This window comes from Acinonyx jubatus, chromosome F2 (assembly GCF_027475565.1).
Source record: "Acinonyx jubatus isolate Ajub_Pintada_27869175 chromosome F2, VMU_Ajub_asm_v1.0, whole genome shotgun sequence".
Classification (NCBI taxonomy): domain Eukaryota; kingdom Metazoa; phylum Chordata; class Mammalia; order Carnivora; family Felidae; genus Acinonyx; species Acinonyx jubatus.
The window spans coordinates 1,057,989-1,074,957 of NC_069394.1; the positions used below are offsets into that span (position 1 = coordinate 1,057,989).

The 16,969-nt window shown below is 58.2% G+C and overlaps 3 protein-coding genes across 8 annotated transcripts in view; 2 read left to right on the forward strand and 1 right to left on the reverse strand.

The window, feature by feature from the left end:
* The window catches only part of GSDMD (gasdermin D), a 101,291-nt gene that overhangs the window by 37,112 nt on the left and 47,210 nt on the right, over window positions 1–16,969 (reverse strand). The window lies entirely within an intron of this gene.
* GFUS (GDP-L-fucose synthase) lies at window positions 4,495–8,581 on the forward strand. 2 transcript variants are annotated; one of them, XM_027063705.2, is made up of 10 exons: window positions 4,495–4,640; window positions 4,956–5,070; window positions 6,217–6,345; window positions 6,423–6,496; window positions 6,690–6,823; window positions 6,920–6,984; window positions 7,359–7,425; window positions 7,584–7,663; window positions 7,842–7,941; window positions 8,227–8,581. In XM_027063705.2, the coding sequence occupies exons 1-10, from the start codon at window positions 4,495–4,497 to the stop codon at window positions 8,280–8,282; spliced, it is 966 nt and encodes a 321-aa protein (XP_026919506.1). In that variant the 3' UTR covers window positions 8,283–8,581. The 2 variants fall into 2 exon arrangements, with proteins under 2 accessions (XP_026919506.1, XP_053064298.1); XM_053208323.1 differs by lacking the exon at window positions 6,423–6,496 and having other exon boundaries at window positions 6,690–6,807.
* PYCR3 (pyrroline-5-carboxylate reductase 3) lies at window positions 11,771–16,831 on the forward strand. 5 transcript variants are annotated; one of them, XM_053208327.1, is made up of 6 exons: window positions 11,771–11,921; window positions 13,664–13,728; window positions 14,252–14,431; window positions 14,746–14,958; window positions 15,210–15,363; window positions 16,128–16,831. In XM_053208327.1, the coding sequence occupies exons 1-6, from the start codon at window positions 11,822–11,824 to the stop codon at window positions 16,130–16,132; spliced, it is 717 nt and encodes a 238-aa protein (XP_053064302.1). In that variant the 5' UTR covers window positions 11,771–11,821; the 3' UTR covers window positions 16,133–16,831. The 5 variants fall into 5 exon arrangements, with proteins under 5 accessions (XP_053064302.1, XP_026919517.2, XP_053064301.1 ...); XM_027063716.2 differs by having other exon boundaries at window positions 15,543–16,829; XM_053208326.1 differs by having other exon boundaries at window positions 15,271–15,363; window positions 16,128–16,829.

The window sequence follows — 16,969 nt, forward strand, 5'->3', positions numbered from 1 at the left end:
GTACAGTTAAAGTCAGGTCTCCCCGTGACATGACATGTCGCACAAAAAATGCTCCTGCTTTTTTGGCCAAAATTTCTGGCTTGTTCACTTTTATTTTCTTCAACCATATCGGTGCCAGTGGTATCTACTTGCCCCCAATAATTTTTTAAATCAATCCCTAAAACTGTATTTTGCTTGTTCCCAGTCCTTTCCTTAAGTTAAATGCGTGTTTCATCTATGCGTACATATATGTAGATTTAAGACAAATATGAATTGATGTTGCAAAATATTCCTCAGCCACTATTGCAAATCCTGCATTAATTTCTGGGTACTCTTAAAATCCCAGATTGGAACAGGAAGGAAAGCAAGAAAGATCTGACTCCCTAGTTTACATTTTTTCTTACCTAAGTGCCTCCACCATTCAACTTCCCCTGTACAACCCACAGATATCCTGCTCTTCAAATTTTTATTTTTTTATTTTTGAGAGAGAGAGAGAGAGACAGCAAGCAAGGGAGGGGCAGAGAGAGAGGGAGAGAGAGAATCCAAGCAGTCTCCATGCTGTCAGCATAGAGCCCAACTCGGGACTCGAACTCACAAACTGTAAGATCATGACCTGAGCTGAAATCAAGAGTCTGACACTTAACCAACTGAGCCACCCAGACACCCCAACAACCAATGTGTATTATCTATAATAATGAACTTCCAAAAATGAAAATGAAAACTTGATAAGTATTTCACTGATTTTACTCATTTTGAAGTGGCTCAGGTTTTGACTTAAGTGAAAAGCTTTTTTTTTTTTTTTTAAACCTTGAATTTGGGGGCACCTGGGGCTCAGTCAAACATCTGACTTCGGCTCAGGTCCTGGTCTCAGGGTTCACGGGTTCGAGCCCCACGTTGGACTCTGTGCTGACAGCTCAGAGCCTGGAGCCTGCTTCAGAGTCTCTATCTCCCTTTCTCTCTGTTCTTCCCCCACTCATGCTCTCTCTCTGTTTCTCAAAAATAAGTGTTAAAAAAATTAAAAATAAAAATAAAAAACCTTGAATCATATGCACGGATTTAAAAGATTGTTGAAGGCAAACCTAAGAAAATGGAACTAAAATGGTTAGTAGAGAAAAAGGTGAACCAGCCAGAACTTAGGCTGGGAAACTAGGTGTATTACTGTGTCATCTGTGGAGCATCGTTTTATCTGTGCTCGAGGTGTGGCCTCAGTTGTGCTGTTAATGCTCCTTAAAATAACTCAAAATCAGGGTGTTTTTTGATTTGGCCCAGAGATAGAACACCTTGATGAAATATGGATCGATTTTGACCTTGAATCTCTCCCTGCCTAAGACACATCCCGGGATCTGGGGCTAAGCACTAAAGGAATTAGGTTTGGCGTTGAACAGATGTGGAAGCTCTAAGAGAGAAGGCACACAAAAGGTGCTCACAAGAACCGACTGTCTTTCCTAGAAAAGAAGATCAGTTTTGAATTTGTGCTGCCTCAGCGATTTGATATGAACTGTTACTGGTTGTTTCTGATATTTGTAAAGCTGACAGAACCCTAAAGAGAGCTAAGGTTGATAATTCCACTTTCAAACGGAATTTTAAAATGGATTGTTTACTTTTAGAGAAAGTGTTTTTCTAAACCGACAGAAACAGAACATGAAACACACAAGAGTTACATTCCGATAAGTATGTGAGATGGAAACAACGAGAAACAAAAATGTTTGCATGACCACGAAGGAGAACATTCTCACAAAAATAAGCCCAAATGTAATTTTAGTAGAAATGATTTTCTGATTGTTACAGATGAAACTATACTACCAAGAAGAGTTGTAAATAGGGGTGCCCTGGGAGGCTCAGTCAGTTGAGCGTCCAGTTTCAGCTCAGGTCACGATCTCACAGTTCAGGAGTTCAAGCCCCTGCATCGGGCTCTGTGCTGGCAGCTCAGAGCCTGGAGCCTGCTTCGGATTCCGTTTCCTTCTCTCTCTGCGCCCCCCCCTCCCCCCCCGCCGCTCACACTCTGTCTCTGTCTGTGTCTCAACGATGAATAAACATTAAATTTTTTTTTTAAAGAATTGTAAATTGGATGTCGTTTGCTATTTTTTGTCTTCTTTATAATATTCCAGCATTAGAAAATGTGAAAGAGCTTACGAAATACTGCACTGCTGTGATAGTAAATGACACTCCGTAGCGGGGGATGATTTTAAATCTGAATTAAAGCATTTGCTAGCATTTTCTGCAATACCAATACATTACCATATGCAACCCTCTTAGAGTATGGGAATGTGATCTGTAAAAATCCACGGTCCATTTCTGAATCTAAGTACTGCTTTATGGATTTTTCTTGTCAATTCCAGCTGCTATGGCCTCAGCAAAGCAGTTTCTCCAAATCGAAGCAAACTAAAAAACAAAAAAACAAAACCAGAAAACTACAAAGACTTAGGAAAGACCGTCTGATGGGGCATTATGGTCAAAAGAATACAAATTATGTGACAAATTTTGATTATAACATCCGGCTTAGTAACTGGTGAAATGCAGACAAGAAAACTAAATTATATAGGATGACTGACTATGCAGCAGTGTGGGAAGTGCGGTATGTTTTTTTTTTTTTTAATTTTTTTTTATTTTTGGGAGAGCGCAAGTGGGGGAGGGACAGAGAGAGGGACAGAGGATCTGAAACGGGCTCCCGGCTCTGCACTGACAGGCTGACAGCAGAGTGATCCTCGAGATGGTGACCTGAGCTGGGGTCCAAACTCAAGGGACTGGGCCACCCAGGCGCCCCATCAGCAGTGCTAATTATTCGTCCGTCTCTGATAGTTTCTTGACTTCTAGGTATATAAAATTTGTTTATTGTTAAAGTTTATTTATTTTGAGAGAGAGACAGAAAAAAAAGCACGTGCAGGGGAGAGACAGAGAGAGAGGAGCAGGGGAGGGGCAGAGAGAGAGAGCGCGAGAGAGCGAGAGAGAGAGAGAGAGAGAGAGAGAGAGAGAGAGAGAGAGTATCCTGAGCAGGTTCCCCGCTGTCAGCGCAGAGCCGGAGGTGGGCCTCCAACCGGGGAACCATAAGATCATGACCTGAGCCAGCCTAACCCAGTGAGCCACCCAAGCGCCCCCAAATTTATGGATGTTTTTTAAATGGAATATATTTTCATAATAATATGTTGTCAAGGTCGGAGGGCACAGCACATTCTGTTTGCCAGTGTGTTAGCAAGGTCGGTTGCTGTTAAATATCTGCATTTAGAGAGAAGGCCCGTGGGCCTCCACGCGACCTTTCACCCCGATACCCAGAGGTCCGAGACCCGTCCGTCCCCGCGGCGCTCAAAGGACGGCGCTGGCCAGCGCACCGGTCGCGGTCTGCCTTTCGGACCCCCCAGCTCGTGCCTCACCCCCCGAGGCCGGCCCGCGGCCGGTCGCTGTCCTGCAGCCGCGGCCGGGCGCCTGCCGCTCCCCCTTTCTGATGCTGCGGAGTTTCCGCGTACATGCGGCCTCCGCGGCTCTCCCACCACCCACCCGCCCCGGCGGAGCAAACGGGGTCTCTCTGTCCGGTACCCTGAGGCCTCGGGCAGGCGGAGCACCGAGAACTACATTTCCCAGGCGGCTGCGCGTTCCCGGACTCCACTTCCCGGCAGCGCCCGGGACTGCATTTCCCAGAGTGCCGCGGGAGTGCCCGCCGGGTCCCTCCCGGTTCCGCCCCTTCCACCTGGCCCCTGCACGCGTCTGGACGCTCAATCCGCTGCCGGAAGCCGCTCTTCGGGCGCTGGGCAGGTGGGGCAGTGCACAGGTGAGACGCCGCGCGGCGGCGCCGAGGATCCCGGCGGGGACCCGGCGTGGCGAGCTGCGGCTCCGGCCCTCGATGTTCCGTGACAGCCGCAGAACCCTGAGGGGTGTGGGGACTCCGAGGGCGTGGAGGTGTCCCGGGGATCTGGGAGAGGAACGGGGCGTGGGAGGAGTCCCGGCCGCGGTGGTGTTTCCCCACCGACCTGCTGCTGGACTGTAGGCGCGGTCGGGAGCAGCCGATGTCGCGGCAGTATCCCCTCCGGTTGATGCTGGCCATCAGGCCCTTTAGCTGGGTCAGAGCCGTCCCCGTAGGGGCCCGAGCAGATTTCCAGCCCCTAGGCTAGGGTTCTCGAGGGTGGTGGCGCCCCGAGGCTTGTCCAGTTCTGAGCCGGAAGTGCCACCTGCCTAGGAGGAACTAGGCTGGCAGAGGCTCTCCTGGAGCAGCTGGCTGCCACCGGGCACCGGACTGCAAACACGGGCTCTCCTCTTCCTTGTCTATTGTCTGTGAGCTTCTAGGCAGAAGGCTTCCTAGGGAATGGGGCGGGGAGGGGGAGACTCGGGTGGTCCCCAGCAGGCTCTCTCTCCTCCCCTGCGGGTCTCATCCTGTCCCAGTTGCCCCAGGAAACCTCGGTCTAGCCTTTGGACAGTTGCCCTGGGGCCCAGTGCTAACCAAGGGCAGTGAACCCACGTAGGGACATCTACAGGGAGTGGGGCTCCATATGCCTCCCACCATTTGCCCCCACAGGTGCAGCCAACATGAGTGAGCCTGGGGGGTCAGTGCGAATCCTAGTGACAGGTGGCTCTGGGCTGGTGGGCAGAGCCATCCAAGAGGTGGTAGCAGATGGAGCTGGGCTGCCTGGAGAGGACTGGGTGTTCGTCTCCTCCAAAGATGCTGACCTCACGTAAGTGGACCCATCCCTGGAGCACACTCACCCACACCCTCTCTAGACCCAGAGCTCCAGGCCAGGCCTGTCCCTGAGCCTGGTAGCCTCCGGTCTGGGTCCTCCCCGCCAGGTGTCTGGCCTGGCTTGGGTGTGTGCAGCTCTGTTCCTAGGCAAACATCCTCCTCTCTCTTCTGGAGGTCCACACCCTCATACCAGCCAGCGCCTGCACGGGCCACTTTCCTTTGTGGCAGCCTTTCCTGCCATCAGCCCTGTCTACTCCTGCCCCCGTTACCCCACCCCCAGGGTGCTAGTTCCTTCCCCGGCTCCTCCCAGGGATGCTGCACAGACCCGAGCCCTGTTTGAAAAGGTCCGGCCCACACATGTCATCCACCTTGCTGCAATGGTGGGGGGCCTGTTCCGGAATATCAAATACAATTTGGACTTCTGGGTAAGTGAGAGGGCCCCGTGGAGCACTGGGAAGTTCTTGTTGGCTTTTCATGCTCATTTGTCGGCCCCAGGAAGTCCCTGAGGGTCAGGGCTTGGCACAGCCCGGTGGGGGCAGTCCCCATGGGGTCCCCGGTGACCCACACTCACTTTGTAGGCAGATGGGCGTACAGGTGGGTGGGGGCATTTGGCCCCACAGGAAAAGCCATGGAGTTGACTGTGGGTTGGAGGAACTGAGAATAGCCAGCCTTCGCTGTTTGACTTCGATAGGGTTGGTTTTTACCCACAGAGCCCCCCCAGGTCTCTAGACCCTTTTGCTCCCAGGATCTCTGGTCCAGCTGCGCTGAACCAGGCCTACCATGCATTCTGGGGGCACAGAGGTGTGAGCTGGGCTCTGGGTCTGAGTTGTCTGACCTGGGGGCCTGGGATGTGGTGGAAGGGGCAGGAGGGGAGCAAGGTTCTGCCTATAGCCCTGCTCCTGCCAGGCTGCGCCCCTGAGGCTTGGACCCACCATTGCTGGGCATCTGGTCTTTATGGCGCAGGGATGGCAGAGGCTCAGATCAGATTCTGCCCCGGGGCGCCCCAACCCAGGGCTTTCCTTGTCTCAGGCCAGTCATCCAAGAAGGCCGCCTAGTCAAAGCCTCTCCACCTCCAAATGTCTGGGCCATCTCATGCCCAGTCTCATCCCAGGGTCTGGGGAAAGTGGGGTCTGGGGAGGGGTGGGGCTGCCCAAAGCTTCACTGCTACCGGCTGGTAAAGTTGGGTAGTCTCCTTGGGCTAGGGGAGTGGAGGGGCCTGCCCTCAGCAGCCTGTGAGGGTGAGGCCCAGCCCTGAGCTAGGGAATGTGGTCCTCTCCTCCAGCCGGCCCTGCCCCACGGCCCCAAGGGTTGGGGGGGGGGGGTGTCAAAGGACTGCCTGCCTAGGATGTAACAGGCCCAGAGGGGGCATGGTTGCTGGGAGGTCTATGCTGGGAGGTCTAGCCTTGTCCCCAGGAGCAGTTAGGATAAACTGGCTCAGGTGCTGCCCTCGTGGGAGGGGCCAGGGTGTGTCCTGCTTCTGTCCCTGGAGGAGCAGGTAAGGGCTGGGGTCCTGCCAGCAGATTCAGAGGGGCTTGAATCTGCCCTGCCCACCCCCCTCACCCCCACGCCAGAGGAAAAACATTCACATCAACGACAACGTCCTGCACTCGGCCTTCGAGGTGGGCGTGCGCAAGGTGGTCTCCTGCCTGTCTACCTGCATCTTCCCGGACAAGACCACCTACCCTATTGACGAGACTATGGTGAGGGGCGGGGCCAACGGGGGGCGGGGCCAGTGGGGGCGGGGCCAGGAAAGCAAAGGCTGCCTCTGCTCCCCTAGATCCACAATGGGCCGCCGCACAACAGCAATTTTGGCTACTCCTACGCCAAGAGGATGATCGACGTGCAGAACAGGTCGTCTGCCCGCTGGCCCGGCTGAGGCCGGACAGGAAAAGGGAGGAGGGCCCAGTGGGTACCTTGGCACAGCTCCCAAGCATCGTGCCCTCTCTTTGCGGGCCTCGGTTTTTGCCCCCCTCAGAGGCCAGGGCGGGTGTGGTGGGGTCAGCGGTCCCAGGCGAGCGCCGCAAGAGACGCTGTGACCCTGCAGGGCCTACTTCCAGCAGCACGGTTGCACTTTTACCGCCGTCATCCCAACCAACGTCTTCGGGCCCCACGACAACTTCAACATCGAGGACGGCCACGTGCTGCCCGGCCTCATCCACAAGGTGCACCTGGCTAAGAGTGAGTGCCTGCTTGGTGACGTCCGGGGGGTGGGGGGGGGGTGGGGGGTGGCTGGTGGAGTCCCCTCTGACACCTGCCCCCTCCCTGAATCTACAGGCAGCGGCTCAGCCCTGACGGTGTGGGGCACTGGCAAGCCACGGAGGCAGTTCATCTACTCACTGGTTTGTGCAGGACTGGGCCTAGCTCTCTACTAGAACGTTCCCTGGCCTGCCATGCTGGCTGTGGGAAGGCCATAGTGTGAGGGAGCCCCAGAAAGGAGTGAGGGTCCAGGCTGAGCCTCTGGAGCAGCAGCCACTGGTCCTCACTGGGTCCCTATAGGTGCCTGGCCCCATGGGAGTCGCTAGGTGCAGCTTTGAGCTCAGTGAAAGATAAGACTCTCTGTCAGGTAGGCTGGGGTGGCTAAGCTGCCCAAAGGGAGAGACCTCCCCCGCGGGGAGCCCAGGCTGTGCCCTCACTGAACAGGGCCACCCAAGAGAGGTGGCCTGTGGCTCCAGGTGGGCGTGACTTGTGTCCTCTGACCCTGTCTGACTTCCAGGACCTGGCTCGGCTCTTCATCTGGGTCCTGCGGGAGTACGATGAGGTGGAACCCATCATCCTGTCAGGTGGGCACCCTGTGGCCCCACTGCCCCTGCCCCGGGGCAGAACCCACGTCTGCTGAGGGCAGCTGGGGCTGGGAATGGGAGTGTGGCGGGGGGCTGGGTAGCTGCAAGGCCGGGTGGAGGAGGCCTCACCTGACTGTTGGTCCCCCTGCTCCCCACAGTGGGCGAGGAGGATGAGGTCTCTATCCAGGAGGCAGCCGAAGCCGTGGTGGAGGCCATGGACTTCCGCGGGGAGGTCACTGTATCCTTTGGCTCTGGGGCAGGACGCTGTGGGGCTGATGGATGCAGAATGGCTCTCGCCTGGCAGCTGGAGAGGAGGGGCGCTCTTTTGTCCCCAAAGCTCCCCTGGGAAAGGCAGGTTCAAGGGCAGGCTGGTGGGGTGGGTGCCCCTTGTGCTGTGGCCTTGACTGGGCACCTAGTTTGATACAAGCAAGTCAGATGGGCAGTTCAAGAAGACGGCCAGTAACGGCAAGCTTCGGACCTACTTGCCCGACTTCCGGTTCACACCCTTCAAGCAGGGTGAGCCCCCGGCCCTCCCGTGGCTCTCCCACCCCATCCCTCGGGACCTCCCAGCCCCTCCTTCTTGGCTTTGGGTCACTCCTGCCCCTCCTTAAGCAGTGGCTTCCTTGCTTGGAGCTGAAGACACCCTGTAGATTTGGTGTCCAAACCCTTGTCAGGGAGGCAGGACCCAGAAGGGGTGACTGCCTGTGTCCTGGGGTCTCCACCCTCCGCATCTCCTCCAGTGGAGGTCAGCGCAGCCTCGGCCCTCACCTGCCACCACCTGTCACCCGCCCACCTCTGCAGCTGTGAAGGAGACCTGTGCCTGGTTCACCCACAACTACGAACAGGCCCGGAAGTGAAGCACGGTGTGGGAGCAGGTGCCGGCTGCCCCCGAAGCCCCAGAGATGACACCCTCAGACCGTGCCGGGAGCCAAGGGCACTGCCAGCACCGGGGGCCCACATTCTCACCCCTCTGCCAGGGCGGCTCTGAGCAGCTGTGCAGTGAGGCCACCATTCGTGTCTGTCCTCAGGGAAACCAAGGCCTGGCCAGGCCCGGCACCTTGCTCCCCAATGCCGGTCTCTGGGTCCTAAGCGTGTCCACTTCTGATCCTGCTCTCCCATTCCCTGGGAGCCAATAAAGTCTATTTTCCCAGGCCTACCCCCAGCAGCTCTGTGCCAGCTGTGTCCCTCCCACCATGGGCACTGCCTCCGTGCGCCTGGCTGGCCCCAGGACCCACCATTCACCTGCTGGTTCCTCAGAAAGCTGCTGGGCCAGGGTGGCCAGCTGTACCTGGGTAGGCTGCAGGGCGGAGGCAGTGCACAGTCAAGTGGTGGGGGTGCAGGGCAGAGCACCTGTTAGTGGTCCCAGCTGGTGCTGTGGCCACCGCTTAGCCTTTCCACATGAGGTCATATGCAGGCCTGGGTGGCTTGAACTCCCGGGGCCTGCCTGTTTGCCCCAGGACCCTGGGCCATGAGGTTGCTCTGGAGTTGGACAGGCTGAGTAGGCATCTGGATGGACCCAAGGGGAGTGTGGTGATTGGGACCCCAAGAGAGAGCTGAGCCAGGCCTGGCCCCTCATCTCCCTAGCCATCAGGCCGCAGCTTGTGATGGGGCTTGGCCCGACCTTCTCCCTGGACAGTAGCAAAGGTGTCACAGAGGAGGGCCTGTCACAAAGGTGGGTAGGGGAGAGCAGCTCAGGCCTCCCCATTCTCAGCAGGAATACAGCAGAGTCCCCCAGCCAGCCAGTCAGTGCTGGGGTGTGGACCCAGGAGTACCCAACTTGAAAACCCTCGGTACTGCCTAGCCCAGGACCCAGACACCTTCCCTGGCTTTGGGCCCGCCTCCTCTCAGGTCCCCTCTCTCCTGGGTCACCCTTGGTCATCCTCATGCAGGTGGCCCCCAGCTTCCTTCTGACCCCAGATGTGTCTGCCATGTTAATTCCTCCCTCTGTTCAGGCAGTATTGGCTGTCTTCTCAGTGCCAGGCACACAAATTCCCACCTCTGTCCCTGTACCTAGCTGGTCTTTCATGGCATTTGTCCCCACCCCTTCTCCAGCAGGCTGTGTGTTTCTCCTGCAGGGCTCTGCTGGGGCTGGCCCAGGACCCTCATGTCAGTGCCTGTCCACCTTTTAGGCCTCAGTTGAGGTGTTCCTTTCTCTGAGTGCCCAGTCTGCTGTGGGACTCCTGTGTGCTGGTCTGGGAGCACCTGGGAGCCTGCTCCTCCCCCTAGGACTTGAGCTCTAGGACGTGGGTCAGCCCTGTATTCCCTGGGCTCCAGCCCTTGTGAACAAAGAAGGCTCTGCTCAGGAGTTCAGGGAGGGGGTGGTGCCTGAGATGGAGCTTGAGCCAGCCACGTGAGCACATACAGAGGGAGGCCCCTGCAGAGCAGAGACCTGCACACACGTGGCAGGACACAAAGAGTGGCTGTGTGTCCTGAGCCATCCTCCGTACTGTTCTGTGTGTGTGTGTGCGTGCATCGCGTCACAGAGGGGCTGCGTCCCCAGCCAGAATGCAAGTCCTCAAGGTAGGGGTTCCGCGGCCCAGTCTGCTGCTCCATGGCTTTCCTTGGAGCAGGGCTCACACCCTGCAGGGGCAGTGCTGAGTGAATGAGGGGATTTCATCGTTGAAGAGTTTAGAATGTGTCAAAGTAGAGTTTAGAGTAACCAAACATTTTTAAAAATTTTACTTACTTTAGAGAGAGAGAGAGCATACGTGCGGGGAGGGGCAGAGGGAAAGAGCAAGAATCTCAAGCAGGTTCCACGCTAAGTGTGGAGTCTGATCCCGTGGCCTTGGATCACCACCCTGGGCAAAACCAAGAGTCAAGCTGAAATCAAGAGTTGGATGCCCAACTGCGAGGCGCCCTAAAACGTTTTTAAAATGCAATCTTAAACAGAAAAACTACAATCTTCACTCTCCAAGCTTTATTTTTCCCGTGCCAATTAAAGATTACAAACATTTGGGACACCCGGGGGGCTCAGTTGGTTAAGAGGCCGGCTCTTGAGGGGTGCCTGGATGGCTCAGTCGGTTGAGCGTCTGACTTTGGCTCAGGTCACAATCTCACGGTTCATGAGCTTGAGTCACGTGTCAGGCTCTGTGCTGACAGCTCAGAGCCTGCAGCCTGCTTCAGATTCTCTTGTCTCCCTCTCTCTCCCCCTCCCCCTTTTGCGTTCTCTCTCTCAAAAATAAACATTAAAAAAAAAAAAACAAAACCCTGCTCTTGATCTCAGCTCAGGTTATGATCCAGGATCATGGGATCGAGTCCCGAGTTGGGCTTTGTGCTGACAGCGTGGAGCCTGCTTGAGATTCTCTCTTCTCTGCCCCTCCCCCAGGCTCACTCGCTCTCTCTCTCAAAATAAATAAACTGAAAAAAGAAAAACAAGTACTACTACCGCTACCCTCCCATCAGTTTCAAACATGGGCCCTGGCAGTGGCCAAGCACTCCCATCTCCCCCAGGACCAACAACAAGATGGGCCAGGTCTCCGCTGGGGAGCCAGGCCTCAGGAAGACCTCTCCTGCCTTATCGCAGCAACCTGCGAGGCCCATGAAAACCAAGATCCAGGCTGGCTGGAGGAACTTCATTAATGCAGTCAATACATGCCCCGTTCACACATTTCACTGGCAGTGCTAATGTTATGCTGTCACCTGGACCTGCTGAAGCTTGGACAGGGGCTGACAACAAGCCCTGGCCAGGAAGCCCTGCCCTCCCCACCCGAGTCCACTCCCAGGTTCCAAAGAGAGAACCTGGGTGCCCCTGAGAACGTGGCTGCCACCCAGAGAAAACGGCCTAAGGCTGGTAGGGCTCCACTCCCTAGCTCCTGACATGTCGTAATGATTGGCCAGGGTCAGGACCTCACCCGCCCGGGCCCTTCATCGGAATCAGGACGATGCTTTCACCTGGAGGCTAAACTGTCCAGCGCCAGTGGTTTCCCGGACTCTGCGGCGTTCGCGCGAGGGACACCCAACCAGGCACGCTCCAGGGCACAGACCTCCGGAAGGACTCGGAGGAACCCCCACCTTTTCCAACCCTTGGCCACTGAACGGAGTCTCTCAAGCTCCGATCAGGATCTGACCGACACCAGGCCCCCAGAATCCTGCCACGGAAGCTTCACCCACCTCGCCAGACGCGGCGCTTCTGCCAGACTCTCCAACGCGCGGTGGAAGACGGGGCGCGGCGCCCCGCCCACCGGAGCCGCAGCGCCCCGCTCTCCCGGACCAATGAGCAGCGCGGGGAGGGACTGGAGCGGTACTGCTAGCCGAGCGGTAGGGCGCAGAGCCCGGAAGGGAGTGGGCGGGGCGTGAAGTCCAGGCAGCCAATAGACAAGGACAGGGCGGGCCGGCGTAGCCCATTGGCGGGGCCGAGGGCGTGGGGCGGAGCAAGGCCTGGCGGGGCGGTGGCGAGATGGCGGTGGCGGCGGCACCCGGTCTGGACCAGTTACGCGTGGGCTTTGTTGGCGCCGGGCGTATGGCAGAGGCCCTCGCGGAAGGCTTCATTCGAGCAGGTGGGGCGCCTCGGACGTGGGGGCGCGTGGGTCCCTGGGCCTGGGGACCAGCGGGCGTCCGACACCGGCCGGTTGTGCGAGGGAAGGGTTTCTCTGCGTGGAGGGATGCATCCCGCAGAGCTCCTGGGCGAGGAGCGAGGGCACCGTGGAAGCGGAGCGGGGCGGGTCCGGCCCGGCGGGCGTGGGCCCGGGCGGAAGGCGGACTCTGCTCCTGGGGACCCTGCGTCCCTGTGAGCACAGCGGGGACGGCTGTGCGTAGGAGGCTTAGAGTTGGTTGTCCCCGCACTGGCCAGGAGCCACATGGGGCCATAGACCGCCCACCATGGAAATGTGGATGGTTCGCGTTGAGATGTGGCGTGAGTTTATGGCATAAAATCTACGTCGGGTTTGGAAGATTTAGCACACAAGAAAAGAGAAAGTAACATATTTTGGTAACTTTTAATGCTGACTGACACGAAGTTTTGGAAGAATAGCATTTTCTTTATATCGTGTTAAGTCAAATATGTTACGATTGATTTCACCTATTTTCCTTACTTGTTTAATGTGACTACTAGAAAGCGTGAAGTTCTCTACGTGGCTTCAGTGATATTTTTCTTGGACAGCGCTAGCTTAGAGCCCGGGATCTCCTATTAACTACCTGGTCTGCCTGGGTCCAGTTGCTTGACCTTTGAGCCTCCTGTTTCCTGTTTGTTTGCCGGCTCTACTCTGGCGGCGCGCTGCAGGTTTTCACAACCTCCGCAGCAGCACCATTTGGGGTGGGATAATTCTCCATTCTTCACATTGTAGGGTGTTTGGCCGCGTCCTTGGCCTCTTCCCACTAGATGTCAGTAGCATCCCCTGTTGTGAGAGGCAAAACTGTCTCCAGCAGTTGCCACAGTCCCCTGGGGTTGGAAAGGGGCAGAGACTTCCCTGGTGGTGAACCACTGGTTTGCAGCAAGGCATGATAATGCTGTCCCTAAACTTACTCCACGGGATTTAGAAACCTTTACGTGTAGATTATAGGCTGGCTTTCTCCCTTCAGCCACAGTCAAGGTTCAGTGGGGTCAAAATCATCAGAAAATACTTTACTGCAAAACTCTCAAGTGTTTTACCTGTAAGACCGTCAGTATCTCCTTCCTTCCAGGGTGGTGCAGATTCAGTGTTGAACACAGTAGGGGTAGGAATGCATGGCACTTGTCATTGTCCTGACTAACTGGCCTTGTGTTTGGGTTGTGGGGTGCACTTCTGTCTTCCTGTTAGACCTTACAGAAACTTAATCTCCTCAGCCCTGTACCCGACAGGTGCAGATGATTTCTACCAAATGGGCGTTTAGCCCCAGCGCGGACATCCCAGCACAGATATACCCCCAGCTCCCCCGGAAGCTTGCCCCTGTTTGGCCTCCCTACCCACCACGGCCCCCTCCTCCCCTGCCTTCCTGTCCCTCAAGGTATAGGCCCCTGAGATCCATGTCCTCATGAGACTAGGCAAGCTCCTGACCCCTGTGTCTGCGGCCGCGGCCACAGATGGGTGGTGGAGACTGACAAGTACCACAGGATGGACGTGATTGCCTGGTCCCGGCCGAGTGGAACACGCCTGCCACGCACTTCGGTTCTTACAGAGTCTCAGGCAGCCAGCGGCCAGGATGGCCCAGGCATGGCTGAGTGTGAGAGACCCTTCGGTGAGGGGCAGGCCAGGCTGGCCCCTGTTCCTTCCTTCCACCCCACCTCCTCACTGACCCTTCTGCTCTTTGCCTTTCTCTCCAGGAAAAGTCGAAGCTCAACACATACTAGCCAGCGCACCAAGTGACAGGAACCTCTGCCACTTCCGGGTGAGCTGGTCCCCGGCTCTTCTGAGTCGAGGCTATCCTGGTCGGGGGGAGAGGGGGCTCATGGTGGCTCTTGGCTCCTGTTCCTCTGAGACACTTCCTGGGGACAAGGGAATGCTGCTTAGCTGAACTTTTGAGACTGTCTGGGTTGGGGAAAGAGGAGGTCAAAGACTAGAAGGAAAGTCAAGGTTGTGGAGAGCAAGGGCGGAGTAACGGGGCGTGTGTGTGTGCACGTGTATCTGTGTGTTGGGGTGGGCAGAGATGGTTGTGGGCCCTCACTGGGGTCAGAGGGCGTGAGGAGGTCCTGACATCAGCAAGGCCCGTGAGGGGCAGGTTGGGTCCTGAGCAAGAACCCGTGGTCTGGGTGAGTCTTGGGCATTGTGAGGGGGCTGGTGCAGGCGTTTGCAATGGGAGGAGAGATCCCTGGGGACCCCTGGGGATGCAGGGTGGCCTCTAGCAGGAAGGGCCATGGTCTGGGAGGCTGCCGCACTTCACCCCAGCCATGATCCCGCTGTCCCCACTGCAGGCTCTGGGCTGCCAGACCACCCACTCCAACCAGGAGGTTGTGCAGAACTGCTGGTTAGTCTTCTTTGCCACCAAGCCCCATGTCCTGCCAGCTGTCCTGGCAGAGGTGGCCCCCGTGGTAACCACTGAGCACATCTTGGTGTCTGTGGCCGCCGGGATCTCTCTGAGTACCCTGGAGGAGGTGAGGGGGGGTTATGTGGGAGGCGAGGCTTTGCCCCCGGAGTCAGTTCTGCTGGCCAGGCTCTGCTTCCCACCCCTTGCCATCTGAGACTGGTGCCAACCTGACTCTAGCCCTTTAGGGAGGCGGGATGGGTGAGACGTGTGACACTTGGCCTTCCAGACAGCCCGAACAGGGGGCCGAGGGGCCTGAGGTTCAGGCTCCTCCTGGCACCGCGCCCAGGACCCGGGGAGGGGAGCCCACGGCTGGCGGAGGCGAAGGCCTGCCTGGCAGCGCCGACCCCACCCGTTCCCTGAGCCCTGCCTCTCTCTGGCCAGCTGTTGCCACCAGCCACACGGGTGCTGCGGATCTCCCCCAACCTGCCCTGCGTGGTTCAAGAGGGCGCCATGGTGATAGCCCGCGGCCGCCACACTGGAAACAGCGACGCCGAGCTCCTGCAGACCCTGCTGGAGGCCTGCGGGCAGTGTGAGGAGGTGCCTGAGGCCCACGTGGACATCCACACCGGCCTCAGTGGCAGCGGCGTGGCCTTCGTGAGTGTTGTCTTATCCCCCGCCCCCCAGGCCGGCCCTTGACAGAGCGGAGCCTTTTCAAGTCCCTGCAGTGACCCCTGCCTTTGGGATCAGATGGCTTGATCCCCGAGCTGCCTGTATCTCTGCTCTCCCCCCCCCTTTGAGGCTCAGGACTCCTCCAGTCGGAGCCCTGGGCTCAAGCCTCAGACCGGGTTCCTGCACTGGTGGCCAGTGCTCTGGGCCTTGTTTCTGAAGGTCTACGCTTTCTCCAGACTGGGTGCTTCATCCAGGGAGAGCGTCAGCTTTGTCAGTCCCCACCCCTCACTGCTGCAGGTGTGTGCCTTCTCCGAGGCCTTGGCCGAAGGTGCCATCAAGATGGGCATGCCCAGTGGCCTGGCCCACCGCATTGCTGCCCAGACCCTGCTGGTGAGTGAGGGCAGCCCCCAGGGACTGTGTGAAGAGGGATAGGCTGGGTGTCTGCAGAGCAGCGGGAAGGGAGACAGCAGGCCCGGGAAACCTGAGTTAGGATCTGGGATGGCAGGCAGAGCAGGCTACACAGTGGGACTGAGCCTCCCTTGAGTCACCGCCGGTGCCCCTCTCCCCAGGGCACGGCCAAGTTGTTGCTGCAGAAGGGGCAGCACCCGGCTCAGCTGCGGACAGACGTGTGCACGCCGGGCGGCACCACCATCTATGGGCTCCATGCGCTGGAGCGGGGCGGGCTGCGGGCGGCCACCATGAGCGCCGTGGAGGCTGCCACCTGCCGGGCCAGGGAGCTGAGCGGGAAGTAGGGAGCGGGCACTGGCCGTGGCCGCCCCCAGGCCCTCCTTCCCTCCCCTTCCCGGCACTGCAGCTCTCCCTCAGGCAGGAACCCCCAGGGCTGCCCCATCCCTGCGTGAGGAAGTGAAGACAGGACTGGAGGGGTTCGCAGGCAGGGGATCCCCTCACCTGTAGGAACCCCCCCCACCATGGGGCAGAGAGCACCGTGGCGGTGGCACCCCTTCCTGGGTGGCCTGGGTTCTGGGGGCCTGAGCGTTGGGACGTGGTGGGCTGGCTGCGTGAGGCAGGAGCAGAGAAGCTGGGTGGGCCCTTCTGACAGCTGTGTGACCACCGCCAGCTGGGGGGGTGACGCAGAGACTGCACAAGAGACCTGCTCTGTGCAATGAAGCCAGCCACATCCGTCTCGTCCCCAGGCTGACCTGCCATTAGGTGGGGCTACCCACAGGGAGCTGGGCCCTGACCCTGCCAGGCCCCAAGAAGAGAACGGGGCTGGGTGTCCTTGCCCTGGCTGAGGAGGAGCTGCACCCAGGTCCTTCCCTTGGGGACACTCGAGCAGAGCCCCCGCAGGGGGGCCGCAGTGCTCCAGCTGGCAGCAGGCCACGGGCGGTCTGGGAGGGTGGTCCAGCCAGCTGCGGGACAGAGACTTGGCTTCAGCTGGCCGTGGGCCCCCTGCCCCTGCGGAGCAGGATCTGGGTGATCTGCCCTGATGACCCTTGCATGGGTTGTCCTGGAGGGTCTCGTGGCCTGGCCTCAACTTCAGGACGTGGCTCTTCGGCATGTCCCTGAATGGAGCAACCAGCCCGGAGGGCAGGGAACTCAGGTCCCGAACTGAGGCTGTGGGGCCTGTGGTGGAGGGTAGGCTGCCCGCACTGCCCACCCCCCTCCCCCGGCAAGGCCCTGGAGTGCTGGAGCTCCCCTCCCCTCCCCCAGTGGCCTCCCGACACTGTGCCACTGTGCCAGTCACGGGGTGGAGCTAGCTGATTGTGCCACCTGCAGGCCGAGACGAGCAAATCAGTCCTGTCTGTAGGTGGCCTGGTGGCACCCCCCCCCCCCCCGCCACTGTAGCAGTGCCCACCCTGCTCTCACTCCTGCCCTCCACCCCGCTTCCACCGCCCCATTCCATCTTGGCACACTGGCCCTCCTGCCTGTTAGGAGAGTCAGCCTGAGGACATTTCTGACTTCTCTGAGATGGGAATAAAGACGCTGCTGTCCTGTAGCACTGAGTGACCATACTTGGGCCGACAGAGCCAGATTC

Coding starts and splice junctions, on each gene's coding strand:
- GFUS (XM_027063705.2), top strand. CDS start 4,495: ATGAGTGAGCCTGGGGGGTCAGTGCGAATCCTAGTGACAGGTGGCTCT. Junction 5,071..6,216: donor AATACAATTTGGACTTCTGG/GTAAGTGAGAGG, acceptor CCCCCACGCCAG/AGGAAAAACATTCACATCAA. Junction 7,664..7,841: donor ACTTCCGCGGGGAGGTCACT/GTATCCTTTGGC, acceptor CTGGGCACCTAG/TTTGATACAAGCAAGTCAGA.
- PYCR3 (XM_027063716.2), top strand. CDS start 11,822: ATGGCGGTGGCGGCGGCACCCGGTCTGGACCAGTTACGCGTGGGCTTT. Junction 13,729..14,251: donor GGAACCTCTGCCACTTCCGG/GTGAGCTGGTCC, acceptor TCCCCACTGCAG/GCTCTGGGCTGCCAGACCAC. Junction 14,959..15,209: donor GTGGCAGCGGCGTGGCCTTC/GTGAGTGTTGTC, acceptor CGCTTTCTCCAG/ACTGGGTGCTTCATCCAGGG.